This window comes from Tursiops truncatus, chromosome 8 (assembly GCF_011762595.2).
Source record: "Tursiops truncatus isolate mTurTru1 chromosome 8, mTurTru1.mat.Y, whole genome shotgun sequence".
Lineage (NCBI taxonomy): Eukaryota > Metazoa > Chordata > Mammalia > Artiodactyla > Delphinidae > Tursiops > Tursiops truncatus.
Genome location: NC_047041.1, coordinates 77,663,339 through 77,684,853, shown reverse-complemented (window position 1 = coordinate 77,684,853; position 21,515 = coordinate 77,663,339). Strand labels below are relative to the sequence as shown.

The window sequence follows — 21,515 nt, the reverse complement described above, 5'->3', positions numbered from 1 at the left end:
AGGACCTTCTGTCTACCTGCACGGAACTGTGCTGTTGGCTCTGAAACAGCTCATCTCATGTGCTGATGATCAGCTGATTGCTTACTGTCTTTTCCTATAAATATCTTGCAGGGGCCCAGCCATAATCAAAATCTGACCCCCAGATTTTGGGACCCTGATTCTCTTCTCTGCACTAAGGAAATCCTGCCCTCTTTGGAAATTCTTTTACCTCTTGCCTAGTGAACTCGACATGCCTTTCAAGATTCTGGTCACTTGTCCTTTTTTAGATTGAGATCTTCCAGAAGCTGACCTTGAGATGAGGATTTGAATGCAAGCAATTTACTAAGGAGGTCTCCCTGGAGGCACCAATAGGAGGTGGGGAAGTGAGAAAGGGAAGGGGGCCTCTGGAAGGTGTTTTAATGAACGGGTTACTTCTTTTGCAGCTGGGGCTCAGCACTGCTGGACCTCATGGCAACACTGTAGACTATACTCAGATACAGAGTTGTCCCACCCAGGGGCAAGGAAGTTGAGATGCAGAGGCCACCCACACCTACCCCTTATTGGTTGAGAGCTGCTTCTGGGTGTTCACTCCTTGGTCTTTCTGGCCTTCCCTGTGTGTTGGTCAAGCATGCTCCCTCAGGCAGAGAGAACCCTCCAGGAGCTTGGCAATCTCGCAATAGCAAGCTGTTGGCAAGTATGGGAAGAGTGCTGAGGAGGTCTGATGGGGCAGTGACAGCCTCTGCAATGCCCACCTTCAGGATCTCCAAGACTGGGTTAGATGGCGATCTTCTGTGATCCCCAGCACCAGTGCACACCTCAGCCCCTGTGCTCACCACCTTAGGCCGAAAGGATCTTTCACTTACTGCACACGTATTTGCTGAAAGTCTGGCTATGCGAAAGAGGTTGCATTGGTGAATAAAAATAGATGTGGGGCTTCCCTGGTGGCGCAGTGGTTGAGAGTCCGCCTGCCGATGCAGGGGACACGGGTTCGTGCCCCGGTCCGGGAGGATCCCACATGCCGCGGAGCGGCTGAGCCCGTGAGCCATGGCCGCTGGGCCTGCGCGTCCGGAGCCTGTGCTCCGCAATGGGAGAGGCCACAGCAGTGAGAGGCCCGCGTACCGCAAAAAAAAAAAAAAAAAAAAGATAGATGTGATTGTTGCCTTTGGGATGAAAAAGTGAATAAACAACCAAGCAAGCAAATAAATACATAAAAATAAACGTTGTAGTAAGTGCTGTGGGCGTAACGAATGGGGTATATTGACAAATAATCATTGGGAGTGGGATGGAGAACTTATTTGCTTAGACATGGCGGATAAGAAAGCTGTAACTGAAAAGAAGCTTTTTAAGCCACATCCTGAGAGGTGAGAGAAGCCAGTCTCGCAAAGGGCAGGGAAAGTGTCTAAAAAGGAAAGACAGTAGGAAGAGGGGTGATCTCTTAGCTTGTTGGAGGAACTCAAAGTCACTGAAGCTAGGACCCACGAGACAAAGAGGTGGATGTCGCAGATGAAGGGAAAAAGCAAGCAAGTGTGGGTCAGGCAGGTCCTTATCTTTTTCCCTCTGCCACTGGACTGTACGGTCCTTGCAAACTATAGAGATCCTGTTGCTTATCTTTATTTCCTCACCACTGTTGCCCCCTTACTCTTCCTCCCCCTGGTATATAGCCCAGGGCTTGCACCCAGTAGATTTTCAGAAAACTGCTATGTTCTGTATCCTAAACAAATCTTTGTTTATTTCCTAATGATGACTGGAAACAAGAAGCAACCCCTGAAAAAGTAGTGTCTGAGCACACTTTAGTATTTTAAAAGATGGAGAAATCCATAAAACCTCTCCTGTAGGTGATAATCCCCCCAAATTTGAAAAGTCTCCCTGAGAATGTACAAAAGATGCTTCTAAACAAGTGTACGTTGCTTGAAAGAAGAGAAACACATTTTTGTTTTGAACTATTAAGTACCCGGTAATATATATATGCTCAGCCCCATATATATAATAGATATATGACAAGAGTGACGATTTAGTTGGAAAAAACAAGAACTCATGAAATAATGAAGCAGCACTAAAGGGGAGTGTGTGAAAAACACTTGAAAAAATGAGAGTGAACACTTATTGGGCATTTATAATTCCAGGCACCCTTCTGAGCACTTTACATGGAGTGATGCCTGTAATCCTGACAACAACCCCATAATAGAGGTTCTGTATTATTCCCCCTTTATAGATTAGACAGGCATCAGGATCATACCTAAGTTAGGCAACGTCACACAGCTAATACATGTCAGGGCTGGGATACCCACACGAAGAGCTAGACTCTGGATATTCTGAAAAAAATTTGTCAAAGGATAACAAGCACCAAAGGATGTTGATAAGGGAGATTATTATCTCAGACTCCATTGGAATCGGCAGGACTAACAGAAAATTCAGTTTTACCCTCTGTCCTTGTTGTGACTATCCCCTCTGACATCTCTCAAAAGGTTATAGAACACCCTCTCGATGGCTTTTAATTCCAGAGCACACATCTCTCTACGGCACAGCCTATCCTGGTTCCAGACGGCTCCAATCAACACTATCTTCTTCCTTATGCAGAGGCACATCTACGTCTGTCACCTTCTTTTAGGCACTAATTCTGTGCTCCAGAATCACGCAGAATATGGCAGTCTTGGAGATGTGTATAAAGACAGGCCCTGAGCTGAGTTTTTCTTTCCAAGGCTAAATAGTCTCTTTCTCTCCTATATTTTTCATGTTTTATGGCTCCCAAACCCTGCACTACTCTCTCTGCTCTCCTCTGGGTGATGCTTTCAAGTTTGCTGATGTCCCACAGCAGCCTGGGCATCTCAGATCAGACATAATACTACAGGCGTGCCGGCACGGTGGGCTCGCTACTACATTTTTATTCAGGCCGCCTAAATCTAATTAACTTTTTTTGGCAGTCTCAAGTCTGTTGACGCATACTAACTTTTCGGTCAACCAGAATGTGTACGAATTCCTCCTCAGCCAGGTTTCTGAAGCTAGTTCACTGAGAACATACTAAGCACATACAGAGTTGAGGATGCGGGTCCAATGTGATAGGGACTTTGTGTCAAAATTCATCACTCAAGGTTTGAAGGTGACAGATGTGGATTCAAATCTGAATTCTGATACTTCCGTCTACGTGACCTTCAGAAAGTGATGCATTCTCTCAGTTCAATTTCTTCATCTGGAAAATACAGAGTTAAACAACCCGCAGGGTTGTTGGGAAATTTAAATGAGATGATACCTCGAAAGAACTTGACATTGTATACTTAATTAAATCTGCACTTGACCCAGAGCAGCTGAACATGGCTGGAGGAAAACATACCATGATGAGTGATGTTATTGCACATCCGTTAGTCTATAGTTAACTCTATCTCGTGCTCCCCTAGCTGACTGTTTCTCACGTTCCCTGTCCTCAAACTTCCCACGCTTCCTCCTCCTATTCATGCTTAGCTGATAACTTTGCTTCCTATTTCAGTAAAAAATTAGGACTCAGAAGAGACTTCCATACACCCCATCGCCACATCGACCAACCTGCCTGTGTCCAAGTCCTTATGGTCACTTGATGTAATGTAGATAAATTGGTAAATTTCACGATCTCTTTCTCTACCAAAATGTAAACTCCTTACAGATAAAGTCTACCTCTGTTTTGTTCATCGATGCATTCCCAGTTCCTAGAACAGCGGCTGGTACATAGCTGACACTCATTAAGTACTTGCTGAATAAATATAATGCATGGAAGATGTTCAATAAATGGTACCTGTTATTAATATTAGCTATTTCACTGGATTCCAATTGTCTAGTGGGGATGACAGTCAAATACACCGACATTGACCCTTCAGTGCAATAATTGCAGCGACACAAGAAGAGTAGCCGGCACCAATTGCTGCAAGCACAGAGAAGAGGTGGATGACAGAAAGGCATTCAGTAAAGCAGATGTTCTTCAGTCAAATCTTGGCTCTGTTACTTCTTTGCCTCTTTGATTTTGGGCTAGTTACTTACTTTTATCAGCCTTATTTTCCTCATGTGTAAACTGGTTACAGTGATGTTGCCTTTGTAAAGTTGTTGCTAGGATTAAATAGAGTAATACACATCAAGCATTGAGCTCTGTGCCTGGCAGATAGCAATGCTTTAAAAATATGAAGAAGGAAGACTGGGAAAGGAGTAGGGGAAGAGGGAGGGGAGGAAGAGGGCGTATGCTGTTGGTAGTTCAGATGGAGGGTTGGTGGTGGAGGTAGTGAGATGTGGATGGATTCTGGATTGTTTTGGTAATAGGGCTAGTAGATTTTCTTGACACATTGGGTGTGTGGTATAAGGGATAATGAGGAGTCTAGGGTGGTCCTGCTGCCTGAGAGATGGAGTTCCCATCAACTGAGATGGGAAAAACTGTGTGTGTGAAACAGGACCATCTGCTCCCATCAGAGGATTCACCTTTTCTCTGGTTTTCTTCATTTTTTCTTATTGCTCCAAGTAAATCACTTTATAAATCTCCTTTTTGTTTGTCCATCATATATTGTGCTTGACCAATTTATTCTGGGCTAGAAACTTCCATCATGTCTCAGTGAAGTTAGAGTTGAGAGACTCTGCTTCCTCCTTGCATGAGCAATTGTTCTCTTTAGATACCTTTCCTCTATCTTCCTTATTCATATTGTCTGTTTTCTATATGGTGATGAGACTGTATTTAGATGGGTCTGGAATTTTTTTCATCCAAGTATCTAGGTTTGTACATGAAATATATCTACTGAGTGCTGGTATTTTCATCTGTAGTGATCCTTGACTAACTAGTAGATAACTCACCACTTTTCCCCAAGTTTCCTGATCATCCCAGCTTCAGTAAACATTTTTACAACACTGATTGGAATTAGGGTCATAGTTGACCAGTCTTTTCATTGCCTTCCTTAGTATTATTTAAAGGAAACTATCTGTCAGGTAGGCAAAAATTTGGCCCAGAACTCAAACCAATGTCTGAATAACTAAAATCCTTTTCATGGCAATAATTCACCTCTGAGTCACTCTCAAGTGTTTAATCGGATTATAACATGATTGTTCGTCAAGTAAGGGGAACTCACGCATAAGAGGTGATCATGCCACTGTTGTTTCTCTCTCCTGCCCTTACCTGAATGCTCTTTACTATGCCTCTGCTATGTTCATGGCTCTCTAAGTAGAAGGAGAAGGGGAGGGAAAGGACCTAACAGGGTTTGAGCATCCACAGTGTGGCAGGCAAAGTACTTACATTTTTCCATTTATTCTTCACATCCTGGAGCTGAGAGGCATTGCCTCTTTTACATATGGAAAAAGTGAGAGTCAGATCATTTATGACACTAGGTCAGGTTCACAGAGCAGAAAGTCAAAGCCCCTCTGCTGACTCCAAAGCTGTTCTCCTTTCAAAACACTGTGTTGTTTCACGGGGGGAAGCGCTTTCCTAGCAGACCACATTCTTTCACTTCTTCTCCTAACAAATTCTAACAAAATTCTTTTAGAAAAATATATATGCTTCCATTGTTACATTATAGCTTTGCATTTTAGTGTTACCAGTGAAATTATGTCCATTTCCTGGGCTTGCTTTCTTTCTGGTCTCTATTTTGTAGTTTGACTTGGGGATAAATATAAATATAAATATAGGGTAGGTTGGTAAAGGGCTTCTTTGGGATGTGAGTTACACCTTGCAAGATGGAAAGGTGAAGTTTGGCCAGACAGAAAGAATAGAATAAGTGATCTGAGAAACTAGGAGTTTGGACAAAAGGAAGAATCCACATGCTTGCTGAGGGGGCACTACATTGTGGGATGATTAGAAAGTCCCAGGGAAGACTTTGGACTTTATTGTGCTGCAGTGAAACACCAGAGCCAGGGGGGAAGAAAGATGATGGTGGGCATCGGGAAGATTACCCTGCAGAGTTGTGCAAGCTGGGAGTGAACACAGAGGATTCAAGTGTGAGATAATAAAAGGCTTCAACTAAGTTGTTGGCAAGAAGGACAACCTATACAACCTTTTCCCCCTAAAACCTTTTGAATGTCAGTCTTCTCTGGGCAAACAGACGATGTGCATGGAAGCTTGACAGCTAATGGAAAAAAGGAGAAAGAATTTTACTAATAGGATTCTACGTTTTTTCGTTTCATATGTTTCATTGAACAGTAAACACATACTGTTCAAGAAGCCTCTCAAGGCTGTTCTCTGTAGTTATTTACAACTGCTTTCAAGGGAAACTTGTGAAGATGAAGTGAGTTAATATGTAAAGTGAGACATTGTTTTTCTTTCAACATGGCGCTACTCAAGGTGATAAGTAGGTACCATCATGCAGTTAAAGATTTAGGGGCGTAGACAGGTTAAGTACATTGCTCAAGATCACAGACCTAGAAAGACCTAAGTTCAAGAGCACTTTTAATTTCAGTGCTACACTGCTCTTTTGATTAAGAGCAAAGTTACAGATTGAGAAATATGCGGAATTTTGAGGAAAAGAATAAAGTTAGAGAATTCATTCAATGGAGCAGTGATTAAAAATTATTTACCTAATTTGCTCAGCTAGATATTAGGCAAATACACAGAATGGGTAAATAGCAACATCAAGATTCTTTTTAAAAATCAAATTTTTCCTACAGGGATAGAAAACTTTAAAAAGAAATTAAAAATCAATTTTTTCCATGGGCATATTTGAAAGTTTGGGACTGGAATCTTAAGGAAGAAATTTAAGTAAGATGAAGATATCTACTATCCCAAAACTATAGTTGTTCTGCTGTGTTCTGTCATCTTGAAGAACAAAGTAGAACCAGAAGTGAGAATAATTGTTTATAACTTATGTGTAGGTTTGGTAAAAGTGAAGCTAGCATATAAAGCAATCCAACTTTACTTCTTGAAATTGCCACACTTTGGAATTTTCTAAATTTATCAATCCTAAATTTGCAGTCCAATTGCCAATGTTATAAAACTTATTCCTGGGCTGCAAGAAGAAGTAAGTCTTGTTTGTGAGAAATGGAAGTTCTTCACTCACTGAAAAAAGCCCACTCTACCCTGTTTGAGAAGAAAAAGGAAGGAAAAGAAATAAATTTACTTTAGTGTAACTCTAGAAAATTACTTTTCCAAGAATAAAAAAGTTAGTATATTTTTCTTAATTTTTGATGTGGTAAGTATACTGAAAAAATATGAAAAGGGAATACAACGTAATAATTCTTCCTTAAAATGGATTTGTTTTAGATTCTCAAAAATATCCTCAAACTTTTTCAAGTCTTTTAAAGATATCAGCTTTTGAAGACACCAGCTTTTCAAAATACTATTTCGCACTAACATTGGATGATGACACGATTCTTTGTTTTATGAAGTTGTTGAGTAATAAAAAATGATTTTTTAAAAAGAATATAATGTTTATTACCTAAAAATTTAAAAAAGTAATAGATATAGTACACAGGCCTTTTTTCCCCAGTATTTCTGTAATGTATCTAGTTGTAAAATAGACATCTTTAATATTCGGTTGGACAAAAATTTCGTTCGGGTTTTCCATAACATCTTACAAAAATCCGAACAAACTTTTTGATCAACCCAATACTTATCTCTGAGTATGTGGTTATGTATTTTCTAATTGGAGGTATGGATGGAGATGAGAAAAGGCAAAAGAAAAAGGATCTGACCTAGAGTTTACAAGTGGAATCAAAAACTAGGCAGATGGCTGTGGGAACAACCCGCAGATTTGGGGCCTCTGCTGGGTACACAGCACTGCAGGGTACTTCCCAGTCTTGGAATCTTGAATCTCCCATCTTGAACTCACTGACTCACAGCCCATGGAGGGATATTAGACCCTTTACATATTACGCCCACATTTACCAAGTACAATGCAGAAACTGAGTGGGATAAATGATATGTAATTCAGAAAAGAACAAGACACGTTGGAAGACATCACTATGGCACAGAGAAAAAGTGAAGCAAAATATGCATTTGTAAACTCACAAGCATTTAAGATACCTGTATTCGTTTCATCAAAACCCCAAAGACATTTCTCTGAAAGTCAGTAGGTTCATTTCACATATGGCAGGCAAAGTAGAATAGAGACTATCTTCTTAAACTTACGAAGACTTTGAACCATTCTCCCACCTGTGCATCAGACAATGTGAGCCTGGATGACCTCAGGGAAGGAATTTTTATAAGGTCTTTCTTGGGAAGGGAATGTATTTTGGTACATAACATGGTGAATTGATTGCTCTAATGCAACTGATTTAACAGAGCTCTTCTGAAGCCATTCTGACCTGGCAGTTCTGATACAATTGGAACGTTCTAAGGCAGCTTGAAACAAACAAACTCCCAGTCCTTTTTATAATTACCAAGTAATATGTGAAAAAAATGCCCTCACCCATCCGCGACATGCACTGCAGATTCCTACCTGTAGGGGTTTAAGAAAGGGGGAAGGATGGGGCAAAGCTTAGGGACATGGGTGAAATATTACATGGGAGTTAGGCATGTTTATTGTGTACATTACTTGTCAATTTTTTTTAAAAGATAGTGATTTTTTCTCTTTTGGAAAGTTTCTGTAAAAGTAGCCTGGGTACCAAACCAATTCTGTTCTTTGCACTATAATAGAAAGCTTCATCTTCAAGGAAACACATGCCCTCTGTAAGAAAGGGGGAGCTCTGTTTTTTCGGTTGTTTTTGTCACCATGTGCAAGGCACAGAGATCTTAGAGGGACCTTATATCTCCTTGAGATTTTTCACTCCTCTTGTGGCATATTCCTTTTGAAACAAAGGAGGGAGTCATAGCTATGTACCGAAGGGTTGTAGTCTGATAACGTACACAGGTGAAGACTTGCTCTGCTAAAGTGGAGCATATTGAAACAAGGGGAAATATCCTTTTCTGACAGTGCAGTGTACTCACTCCCTGCACTGCTGAGAAAACTGAGCAGACTGCTTCCATAGAACAAAAGATTTTCTTCAAATTACCACATTTTAAATCTCAATTTGCAATGACAAATACTACTGATGTCAGAGAATAATATACAAACATTTCAGTACCAGTTCAAGGAGATAGATAGGAAAACAAGCATTCATTCTGCCTCTGAGTGTTAATAAGAAGAACAGATATTTAGGTTCATATATATATAAGATCATGCTATGTATTGATTTTTTTCCCCATTTTAGTCTTATCAATTTTATTTTGGGAATTTTGCATCATGAAGTTAGTCACAAAAAATGAGTGTATAATTATGTCAGTTTCACATGGAGGTTAAAAAACAATTACATTTAAAAATCTTCATATTTCCAATGTTTTATTAAAGTCTTCCATTTCATCCACCTATCTGGAAACACTCACATGCAAGGCTTCAACAGTCTGGTTTTAAATTGGTAGAGATTAGAGGGCCAGCAACCTCCTGTCCTCCAGGTCAATGATATGTTTCTCTTGAGTACAAATTCTACCCCCATCCTCTCTGCTACTTCCCTAGTTTAAGTTCTTAATGGCTCTTACAGGACAATTTCTAGGCCATGCTATGGTTACCTTGCTCCCAGGCACTACCCACGCCAATCCATCCAGCACAGATGACCATGCCCAAGACCTTTCTACAACACAGAACTGATCACTTCACCATCTTTAGTAAGATAAGTACAAACCAAGAACCAAAGGGGTACACTGGAGGGGGAGAGAATGCATCAAGAGACAAAGGAAGCTAAGAAGACATTCACAACCTTGTAGGCATTTACGAAATTACATGCATTTGGTAAAAATCAGAAAGATACAACTCTGAAAATATAAAATGCATCCTAAAGAAAATAAGTAAAGCAATCTTCTTAAACTTATAAAGACCTTAAACTCATTTCTCTGGAATTTTAGGAAGAGAATCAGCCTGGGAAACTAATGGAAGGAAACATACTTGACCTCTGTGCTGGGCAAACTTCCTTGCCTAAGGGTTTAGGGCTGAGCTTCTTAGTAGGGTACTTAAGCCACTTCCTTCCTTGTTGCCTAACAAGTTTAACTTCACCCATATTTTAAACTAATTGCAGTTTCCCGCACCTACCCTGCCCTTTTATGCTTCTCTGATTTTCTCCATGCCCTTTTCTCTGTTGAGAATTTCCTTTCCTTCTATCTTTGTCTGACAGATCCTTCAAAACCCAGCTCAAGTATTAGTATTTCAAGTATTTCTTCAGAGTCCTTCTACATTCTAATTAACCTTCTATGCACACTTTCATGTACTTAAAATGATGTACTATACTTATTTGTTTCCATGCCTAGTGTCCCCTCCTCGACTGGATAAATCCTCTAGGGCAGAATCCATGTCTTTTTAAAACCTGGTATTTCCTTACAGCTTCCCACACGAGATAGGTGTGCGATATACGTGCAGTTGAATAGAAATTTATGACGGAATGATCGTTACCCATGCCTTCTTTCCAGCTGTGGCTGTCCCATGACAAGAGTTTTTTCTGGCTGATGTTTTTTTCATTTTTGAGTTCAACATCTAGTGCCAAGCAAAGATCAAGGAAAAGTGATCTTCATCTTGACGCCAGATTTTAAAAGTGTTTCCTCACTCTAAGGAAAGAGCAGTAGAGGAAACATTGCCACTGAGGACTAAAAACAAAATTCTTTGACAAATGTAACTGAGTTTGTTTACTTGTTCTGAGTATGAATGTTTGAAAATATGCAATGGCAGGGAAATAAGGTGTCAAATTCTACAGGCAAAAAGCCATAGAAGCGATATTTCAAAAATGGTCCATTAATTTCTTCTTTCACCTACCAATTGCACAGCTTGAGAATATATTTTCAAAATCTGATCTTGTTTTAAACCATTAAAATAGTTTCCGTTGTCTAACTAGCAGCCAGTCCTCCTTATATTATTCATGATTGCAGCCTGTCAGTGTGACTAGTTTTTTCCACTGTGTAACTGAATGTAGTATCATTTCCATCCTGCTACTGCCTGATAGTACTGAGAAATGTAAGCTATAAAACTGAACCCGTCAAGAAATATTAATGGAGGGGGTGGCCATATACTTTCACAATGCTTAAAAGCATAAGCTGTAATAATAAAAAGTTGGCTTTTATTCCCTGAAAATAATCAAAAGAAGAACTCGAAGGAAATTAGAGTAAAATCCAACGGGATTACAAAATCAGGGCAGAGTTAAGGAAAAATATTTTGAGTACCAGAAGAAATCTAAAATAAATAAAAAATAATAATATACTTGTGATATTGCTATTTGACCCAGACAGTTGCCACTCAGTTTTGTAATTGAAGACTCTTTGAAGAATCTAGCAAAGCACTCACTGGGGGGAAGGCAGGAAAAACATCTTTCCCTTGATATCCATCTGGATTCCACCAGCTAGCTGGACTAGATAAAGAGGAAAATGGATTCCTGGTGGTTTAGACAGAAAGCACTAGAGCAAAACATTGTCAGGTGTCAGAATGTTGAGATTAAGAGAATGGAGGAAGCTAGCTCTTGATAAGACTGGACTATGCTCGAACAGGAAGGGGACCACGTCGTACCCTATTGATAACCATGGGACAAGGTGAAGCTGTGGGGTTCAAGTTGGCTATTTAGTAACATCTCCACACCCAGTAAACTGCTGTAAGTCTAACATTGAAAACCATGCAGTTACCACACATGTTTGAGAATTTCAGATTCAAAAGGAGTAAGGTAAAATCTCTATCTTGGTGTATGACCCAGAAATCCCAGAAGAGGTGTGTATAAAATCCAACAAGGCTGGTCAGTTGCCCAAAGGGACAGTGGTCCAATATATCTGGTAAACAGCAGAAAAGAATGTTCAGGGAAAGTTGGCTTGTTAGTGTGTTTGTAGAAGTCAAGGTTCTAGTAAATACATATGAATCAGCATGTTTTCAGAATTTGAAAACATGAATTTGTGGGCCTTTGACCCACATCATCTTATGACACAAATCTTCAAAATACACAGAGAGTAAAGTATTAATACTTCCCACTTCTCCCCAGCACCTCTGTTTGAGCTGTATTACTGTGTATCTCCAAAAATCGTATTTAAAAAATAACTTTTTATCTATATTAAGTATTTACTTTGTCTCTCAGATCAAAAATTAAGTCTTCTTCATAGAGAACAGACTCATAGTTGCCAAAGGGGAAGTGGAGGAAGGATGGAGTGAGTTTGGGGTTAGCAGATGCAAACTATTCTATATAGGATGGATAAGCAACAAGGCCCTTCTGTATAGCACAGGGAACTATATTCAATATCCTGTGATAAACCATAATGGAAAAGAATATAAAGAAGAATGTATATATATATATATATATATATATATATATATGTATAACTGAATCACTTTGCTGTACAGCAGAAATTAACACAACATTGTAAATCAACTATACTTCAATAAAAAAAGAAAAAAGACTGAAAGCAAATTTTAAAAAAACCAACAAAGAATAAAGTCTTCCTTTTCCACCGAATCTTTTTACTGGAGATTTTCTGAACGTTTCTGTGTTCACAGATTCCCTTGGGATTCATATAAACTCTCCCCAAGCAATTTGCTGTGCACAAGCCTGACACACATACACACACACACACACACACACACACACACACACACATGCTCACATGCACACTCAGTGTTGTCAATGTTGTGTATATCATTTCATGAGGTTCATAGATCACATAGTTTTATCTGATGCCAGGTTAGGAATTTCTGCCTTATTGATTCTGTGTGGTTCTGGCCTTAGATAAAATTCTTAAGGGCAAGTCTGCCTCTGGTTCATCCTGCTGCTTTGCAGGGAACACTTATGGATATCTACGGTGTGCCAGTTTTTGTGTTAGATGACAAGGATAAATATTTGCTGCATTTCTTTTCTTTCTTTCTCTTTAGAATGTCTAGAACTCCTCTATGTTTCTTTCCATCTCTACCTACATGATCTGTGTTGGTAAATCATTAAACGTTCCACATAAATTACAATAATACTTTAACCAAAGCACAAGGGTTTTAATTTGCTTCTGAGCAAATTTCTTACCAGACAAGTTTTAAAGGACATTGAAGACCATAGCAAGGTTACCTGGCAAAAATAATTCTCTCTGGAGCTTTTCTCTGGCCTGCTGTGAAAAGCATCTTTTCTTCAGCCAATCAGCTTCATATTCACTGTAGTGGTCGTTTGGCCACGTGATATGAACCTTATAATACAGGAAGCAAATATCACTTAAACGTTTATTATGCTTCTATGTACTTTGGTTCTCCACTCTTGCTGTTTCTGAATGTTATTTAAGGTTATCAGGGAATCGAATGAGCTCTTGCTCTTTTTTCTTTCTGTTTTTTAACTTATATACTCACAGGCATAGAATAAGCTTTTGGAAAACAAGGAAACTGAAAGCCAAGGGGATACAGCTGAGATCTGAGGCCCTTTAAATATCACAAAGAAATATAAACCTGGCTAGATCTGAGTTCTTGTTCTATATTCTGAAAACCTGTGGTCCCTAAACTTTCTGTGATGGTTAGAGATCAATTAATATTCCTGCCAAGAGTGTCAGAAATAGTAATGAGGATGATGAGGCAGATAATAATAGTAAGAATAACACCATTTTGAGTGTATACTGTACAATGAGCGCTATAAACATAACCCACTTAGTCCTCATACAACTTGAGGGAGAAGCGATAACTAATACTCACATTTTTCAGGTGAGCAAAGTAAGAGGAAATAACATGTCTAAGGTCCCACAGCTAGCAAGCACTGAACCCTGGGGGTAAAGTCCTTAATTTGAGATGGAGACAAGAGTGGGAGAGGATGACCTTGCTGGTCACACTTGCTCTTCTGATAACTATCTTAGCAAATTTGGAAGAGAGAAACACAGGGTGAGGCCACATCTAGTTTGTGGTTTTGAGAGCTATGCTCTCAGGAATCCCATACAAAGCCTTACACATTTACTCACGAATTTGACTAAAAATATTCATCAATACAAGTTTTTGAGCGCTCACCATATGCCAGCCACATGCTAAGAGTTTTACTCATATTAGCTCATTGAATCTTCACATCATCTCTAGGAACAAATTTTGTTAGTATCCCTCATTTCTAGATGAGCAAACTGAAGCCCAGGGGCATTCCTTTTATTACAGACATAGTTTGATTGTGTCTTCAAGGCTGCCACTCACTGAAGGAATAATGAGCAACACTGTACATTTTATTAAAATAATAGCAGTAGTAATAAAAATAGTAATAATAGCAGAAGCTTCCATTTAGTAAGCATGTGGACTTCGCACCAAGGACTATGCAATCACGGCTTTATTTATAAAATATGATCTAATAAAATATAATTCATTATGTAAATTATTGGAGACTAGTTCCTTCATTTAAGTTGAGAGAGAAGGCAGAGATAATTTAGAGATAGTTACCTTTTTCCTGTCAAACGTCAAGCCTTTGATACCGATGTTCACATCAAGAGCTTCGATGAGAAGTTTCCGTGCTTTTGCAGAATCCAGGTAGCAGTCGGGACACTGACAGTTGTCCCTCAGCCACACAGCGGGGTAGACAGACTCTACACCATCCTGCCAGAGGATTCGCATCAAATGAGCCCCATCCAGCGCTTCTGCCTTTTGGATGGCACAGTGCATGTTTCTGGTCCTTGAGGGTAAATCTTGTCAGCTACCTGCTATGACAAATCAATGTTAAAAGGACTCTCAGGAAGATCGGCTCTGAACTTGACTTCAATTCAAATGGACTCTGGCTTCTGCTATTTGCTTGAGTTTGTGGTTTCACTTATCAACGCTAGGACCTTTGTTCTGATGAGAGTATTTCATGAGCTGTAAACAGAAACACAGTGACTGAAAGTAAACAAGATAAACGTGCTGAGTCAGGATCCAGATGAAAAGAATTCCTTGTTTTTCTCACAGTAATTTTAGATCATAAGTTCAGAACCAAAGACACAGGCACTTTTATGTTTGCATAAAAGCTCTGGAAATGTTTTAAGGGAGAAAAATACTCCACAAATTGAAAGTGTAATAATCATACCTGTGCTATTTTAACTGATGCCCAAGTACACTGGCTCCAGCCAAACTAAATATTTTCTATCGTTCAACCTCCATACTTTCAAATCTCAGTTCCTCAGCTCATTCTGCCCCCATTGCTTGGGATGACCTTTCACAAACTTTTTTGTGAAAGGGATGACCTTTCACAAACAGATAGAGCCAACCTATCTGTATCCAGATGATCTGACAAATAAAGGCTTAAATAAGCAAGGAGTTTATTTTTCTTGTGTGAAAAGAAGTCCTAACATGACTGTCCAGTGATGGTAATGTGATTTCACAGAACCATGGGAAGCCCAGGCTACTGGTAGATTTTCTCCTTCTACTTCTTGCCTCATGTTTGCAAAATGACTGCTGCATCACCGATACCACATCTACATTCCAGAGAGGAAGAAGGGAAAAGGAAAAACGTCATGTGGCAGCTAAGTCTACCTCATTTTAAAACATTTCGCCATCTAGCAACTTCCAAGTATATTTCATTGACCAGAATTATATCACAATCTAACCTTAGCTACAAGGGAAGCTGGGAAACATAGCTGTTTACTAGTCACATGCTTGCTCTGCAGAAATCAATGTTTTATTAGTGAGGAAGGAGAATAAGATAGAGTTAATATGCATTCAGCAGCATTGATCACACCCTTTAAAACTTACTCATATAGACATCTTTAAGGAGGCATTTTGGAGCCTTTCAGACAACTATCAATGCCATTTGTGCCCAGTCTTCCTTATTTTTTGTTTACTTTCATAATTATCTCACTTTTTTTTGAGGTCTGAAACTTCATGGTGATCTTTGTATCCTCTAGTGCAGCAGACACATAGAAGATATTTAATATATATTTGAATGATAACTCTAGCTTTACATATGAGGAGGAAAAATAGAACTCTATTCTGTATTTAAGTAAGATTGTATCTACTGAAGTAAAAGCATGACTTACATAACTTGATCAAGGACAGGCAAAGTACCGCCTGTGGGCCAGAAGTTTTTGTACAGCTCATGAGGTAAGAGTAGTTTTTACATTCTCATAAAGTTTGAAAAAATAAAACAAGAACATGTGACAGGGAATGTATACAGCCTGCAGAGCCAAAAAATATAATATTTGCCCTTTTACAGAAAATATTTGCCAACCTCTGAGCTAGAGAAAAGTTTACTATGTTTATTCTTTTTGTTCTTATGTGTTGTATGCTATTTAAGGGTCTGGTTATATTATCCCAAATTAACTGGAAACATCCCTGCCCAGTGAAAAATCTATGGCAATTACCCAAGTAAACAGCAGGAGAAAGAGGTTGGGGAATACCAGAATACAGATGATACCATCTTAAGTTCTCCCAAGGAGTAAGACAATTAAGGAAAAAAACCTTCTTATTTTTATCGTTAAACTTTCATGTGTATCAGTGTATATTCTAAGCTTAACTCATTGTCAATAAAGTGTTTATTAATGAGCTTGAAAATGTCTTGGTAGAAAGGGTTTTTATAAATTTCACACATTGAATTTTTTTTAAACATTTTTATTGGGGTATAATTGCTTTACAATGGTGTGTTAGTTTCTGCTTTACAAAGCGAATCAGCTATACATATACATATATCCCCATACCCCCTCCCTCTTGCATCTCCCTCCCACCCTCCCTATCCCACCCCTCTAGGTGGTCACAAAGCACCGAGCTGATCTCCCTGTGCTATGCGGCTGCTTCCCACTAGCTATCTATTTTATATTTGTTAGTGTATATATGTCCATGCCACTCTCTCACTTCATCCTAGCTTACCCTTCCCCCTCCCCTTGTCCTCAAGTCCATTCTCTACGTCTGTTTTTTCATTCCTGTCCTGCCCCTAGGTTCTTCAGAACCATTTTTATTTTTTTTTAATTCCATATATATGTGTTAGCATATGGTATTTGTTTTTCTCTTTCTGACTTACTTCACTCTGTATGACAGACTCTAGGTCCATCCACCTTACTACAAATAACTCAATTTCGTTTCTTTTTATGGCTGAGTAATATTCCATTGTATATATGTGCCACATCTCCTTTATCCATTCATCTGTTGATGGACACTTAGGTTGCTTCCATGTCCTGGCCATTGTAAATAGTGCTGCAATGAACATTGTGGTACAAGACTCTTTTTGAATTATGGTTTTCTCAGGGTATATGCCCAGTTGTGGGATTGCTGGGTCATAACACATTGAATTCTGAATGGATACATTGTTTGAAGGGTGCATCCCCTACCACAATAAATACTGTTCTGTACTTAACTTGGCACTGTGCCAAGTCACACTAACTGTTGAACTGATCACACCGATAGATGTATCTGCACTAACAGACACTAGTTACAATCCAACCTTCCTTTTTAGGCTTTCTCTCTTTTTTTTCTTTATTTTTCTTCTTCTGCTTAGCAAATTTGAACTGGAGAGGGAAAGTGCATTCCCAGGTATTAGGGGAACCTGAGACTCTTCCCCCCCGCCCTCCTGAAATGGCTGTTCTGAGGAGGGTATTTCGAGAGCAGTGGCCACATCAGGAGGGTGGTTGATGGAGGCTGCCTGAGGCACCTGGGAGAGGGTGGAAGAACTGGAAAGACCTGGGTGTTGCTGAAGTTAAATTGTTTGGGTATCTATGAAGGAACTTGGTGGGTTACTTCTACACTTCACAATTCCTTTCTCAACTTCATGACAAATGTGAATGGTCATCCAAACAAAAGCAGGGAGCAATGGGAAAACAGTTTCCCTCTTCAACTTTTCTTGATTTATTTAAAACTGTATTGGGGCAAATGGGCTGAAAATTTAAACAGGGAGAAACCATCAAGGATCATCAGAACTTGAAAACAGATTCTTCATGAAAATGAATAGGCTTGTACGTGTGTGTGATTTGTTGAAATCTGTTTTTCAATTTGACTTGTTAAAATTGAGCCCTGTTATGGAGATCAGCTCAGAGCTTTGTGTCCACCTAGAGGGGTGGGGTAGCGAGGCTGAGAGGGAGATGCAAGAGGGAGGGGATATGGGGATATAGGTGTAAATATAGCGGATTCACTTTGTTATACAGCAGAAACTAACACACCATTGTAAAGCAATTATACTCCATAAAGATGTTAAAAAAAACCTGAGCCCTGTTGAAGCATAATGACCATTTAGTTATTTGATAAACTATTGTGTTTCTCTGAAGAAAAGAGAAAAAAAGAAAAAGTTTGATGCTCCTAGATATGTATGTATATATATCTATATCTGTATCTCTCTCTCTTTATATCTATCTCAGTGTGACCTTTTTGCTGAATTAAAGAGGTCCTATAAAATGAAAATGTTTATTTATTTTATACTTAACTATTCTGCTTCTTATTCACAAGTATAATTTAGTTTATGAAATATCAGCTTGACTTTTGTGGGAGGAAGTAGTTTTACCTGTCCTGGAAAATAGACCTTGGATTCAGGTCGGGGGGATTACTATCTGATGGGACAGATTTCTTTTAACTTCATCCCATCACTTGATGTGTATGTGTTGCTGTTTTTGTTGTTTTCCTTCCTAACTCACATATTTTTCCCCTTCAGAGTTATGGAAGTGTGTTTGGCACTCCTGTTTTGCACAACTAAATTGTTTCAGAGATCATCTTACTTAAGCCATGGGTGTGATTTTTGTCATCTTTAAAATTTTATAAACTCAAATTTTGTCAGCTGGTTTGGAAAATCAAGAAAGTAGCTCTGAAAGTTATCTTATGTATTGATCTTGGAAATAAAAGAAACTTAGAACTAGAAATCTCAGAGCTGGAAAGAAACAGTCTTCAATATCACTGGGTTAAGTGCCCTCTATTTTTATGCAAGGAAAGTGGAAGCTCAGAGATGTTGGGTATGATTTGTCCAAGCACATACTGCTGGCTAGAGGGAGAGGTTGCCCCAAACCTGGATTTGCCAGTCCAGTACACACATAGAAAGTGAACAACTTCTGGTTCTATACAAAAGAGTGCAAAAATTCCTCAAATGCGAATTACAGCTAATTTGAATCAGAGGTTTTAGTTAGGATTCTCAGGAAGTTGATGTAGAAACTACATAGTTACTATATTTAAAATTAAAATTGCTGGAGATTAATAATATGCACCTGAGAAGGCTGATTCATCTGCTAGATTACTCACCCTCCAAAATAAAAGGCCGTCATTTTTGGACTGATTTTTATAATGGAAGACCAGACAGAGTGGACTCATGTTATCAAATGTCAGGATCTGTTAATATCTATTTTCTCTTCCTCTGGTAAGTCATCAGACTTGCTGTCATAGAACAGGATTCTCTGTGTTTGACCTCCTGCTTTTAGGTATTAGGATCAAAAAAATGATCAAAATGCAAGAAACATGCAAATCATATGAGTAGGTGTGCGAGGTGTATCACAAAACCATGTATTTAGCGCTTTTTATGTTCTAGCTGCTCTAATGATGCTTTCGACTGCACAAACCTTATTTAATCCTCCAGAAAACACTGTGAGATCCGTTCCATCACTTCCCTTTTACAGATGATCTTAAGCTTCAAGAGGTAAAGAAACTGATTTGAAGGCAGAGGAAATAGAAATTGTGACCACTACACAGGACTACCTCATGGAGAATCTGTGGTTGAATAATTTTCCAGGCAATAACTTCAATTTACCAAAAAGGTACTGTTAAAATAGTAGCTAACTCTCATGATTATTGGTTGTTGATTGACCTCACCATCCGACATTTCATCATTGAAAGGAGAGGACAGGAAGAAGTTTTCAGACATTACACCATAAAGGCTTAAAATATTATTATTCCTTTATACACAACCTTTAAATCATAAAACTCAGTTTCCACTTGGTAAGGTAGAAGTTGACCAAACTGCATTTGTAGTGTGTGAACTTTAATATGGTTTGAATACATACATACTCTACTCATTACATTTGCTACCTAAGTCCTTTTAACTTTTAGAAGTTATTGCTTTTTTTTCTCTACCTTGATTTAATAAGTGGCTGAGTTACTTAATAATTCATGAATATACTCTCATGGGAATAATGAATTCTATGAAGCCATTAGTAAAACTGGACCATTCTCTTGAGTAGGTTTACCCTTCTGACTGCTCCCTTATTTAAAGTACCAGATTTTTTTTAAGGTATCACATTTTATGCAAACACTTCCTTCCTAAATTATAAAAAGGAAAATTTTAGCTTCAGTCTGGTGGCATTACTACATTCAGATTGAAACTCAAATTATCAATTCATTTGTTTACCAAGGTAAAGCAGAGTGCTGGGTCTAGATTTTAAGAAGGTTTCTAAATCTTTGCAACAGAACATATATTCATTATGAGAAATTCTATGTTTTCAAATAAAATCAATTCAAAATACCTGTCCTATGTCTTCTTGAGCTATATTCAGGAAGCAAAATAATTGAAAGAGGGCACAAGAGCCTTAATTGACCAATATTCTAAAAAAGCATGTTACATTCAGTTTGGGGGCTTAACAAAGGGCCAAGGTGTAATATACAGTCACTTTCTTTGGGCTGGGTGGTGGATTAGTTAGTGAACATTTCCAGTTTCCAGCCAGAACCCCCCCTCCCCCTTCACCCAGTCTACTTTTTAGACAGTATCCTCTCTGTGCCCGCTGTATGCTTCCTGGATCAGCTTAGGGACTGCAAAGTAATTTGACTACGAGACTAAGCCAAACATAATTGGGAAAAGGAAGCTGCCAAGAAGCAATCAGATCCACTGCATTCCAAAATCAAGCCTATTCCTAATGCCGGATGGACCATCCCCATCTCAGCCCACATGGCCGTGAGATGCATGTGACTGGATTTCCAATCGGATACTCCCCCCACCCCACCCCCAATCCGTAGACCCGAATCCACAAGCCCTTCAAAATAAGGGAAAGTTGAGCTCAGTTATACCTGTTCTCAGATGTGCGTTGTGTGCCAAGTCATGCAAAATTTACCAAGGAAAGAAAACAGCAGCTTTGATCTTCAATGTCCTTTGGGCAGGTAGCCTCCTGATGCCCGTCACCTTCCAGATGTATCTGCCCCCAGTTTCCCTACGTCTGATGTACTGCTCTGACTTGGAAGCCTTTCTTCCTGTTCCTGGCAGCACCACCGCTGCCCTGCCCCCAGACACAGCTGAGGTTTGCAAATGAGGAAGGATGTCCCAATCTGAAGGTGTAGCAACTCCTGACGGGAGCTTGGAGATTTAAAAAAAAAAAAAAAAAAAAAAAGTGAAGAGCTTTTATGGCCTAGAGGAGAAGGAGTTAGAAAGAGAAAATACTTTAACTTCTACTAGTGCCTAAAACCACAAAACCCCAGGACTCACTGCAATGCATTGCAGTAGTTAGAATCTTTCCTGGTAAAAGCAGAACAGTTCTCACCTGTCTTATCTCCTGCCCCTGCGCCAGCAGCAGCAAGTGAAGGAACTCCGTTACTCCTGTCCCACCTGTTCTCGGCAATAGCTTTATTGTTGAAAAACGCACTTGGAGAAAAGACATTGAGATGCACATTTAACAGGGAGGAGCTACTAGCTCCCACCTGAGCAGAGATGAGGTGGTACCTCCGTGCCCATAGAATATTCCATATGAGTCTCTTTGGAGGGAGCTTGACTAGTTCTCAGGGGCTAGTAGGAAGGCTGGGATGGCCCCCCCTGAGCCG

The 21,515-nt window shown here is 39.3% G+C and overlaps 1 protein-coding gene across 2 annotated transcripts in view; it reads right to left on the bottom strand.

The window, feature by feature from the left end:
- BBOX1 (gamma-butyrobetaine hydroxylase 1) overlaps window positions 1-21,284 on the bottom strand; it is a 77,772-nt gene extending 56,488 nt beyond the window's left edge. Inside the window, exons 1-3 of one of the 2 annotated variants that reach the window (XM_033862647.2) lie at window positions 20,772-21,284; window positions 14,283-14,539; window positions 12,955-13,069 (exon numbers count right to left, since the gene is read on the bottom strand). In XM_033862647.2, the coding sequence (XP_033718538.1) occupies window positions 12,955-13,069; window positions 14,283-14,501 (334 nt within the window). In that variant the 5' untranslated portion in view covers window positions 14,502-14,539; window positions 20,772-21,284. The remainder of the gene's footprint in view (window positions 1-12,954; window positions 13,070-14,282; window positions 14,540-20,771) is intronic. The other variant, XM_033862648.2, reaches the window with a different exon arrangement.
- Window positions 21,285-21,515: the final 231 nt, after the last annotated feature.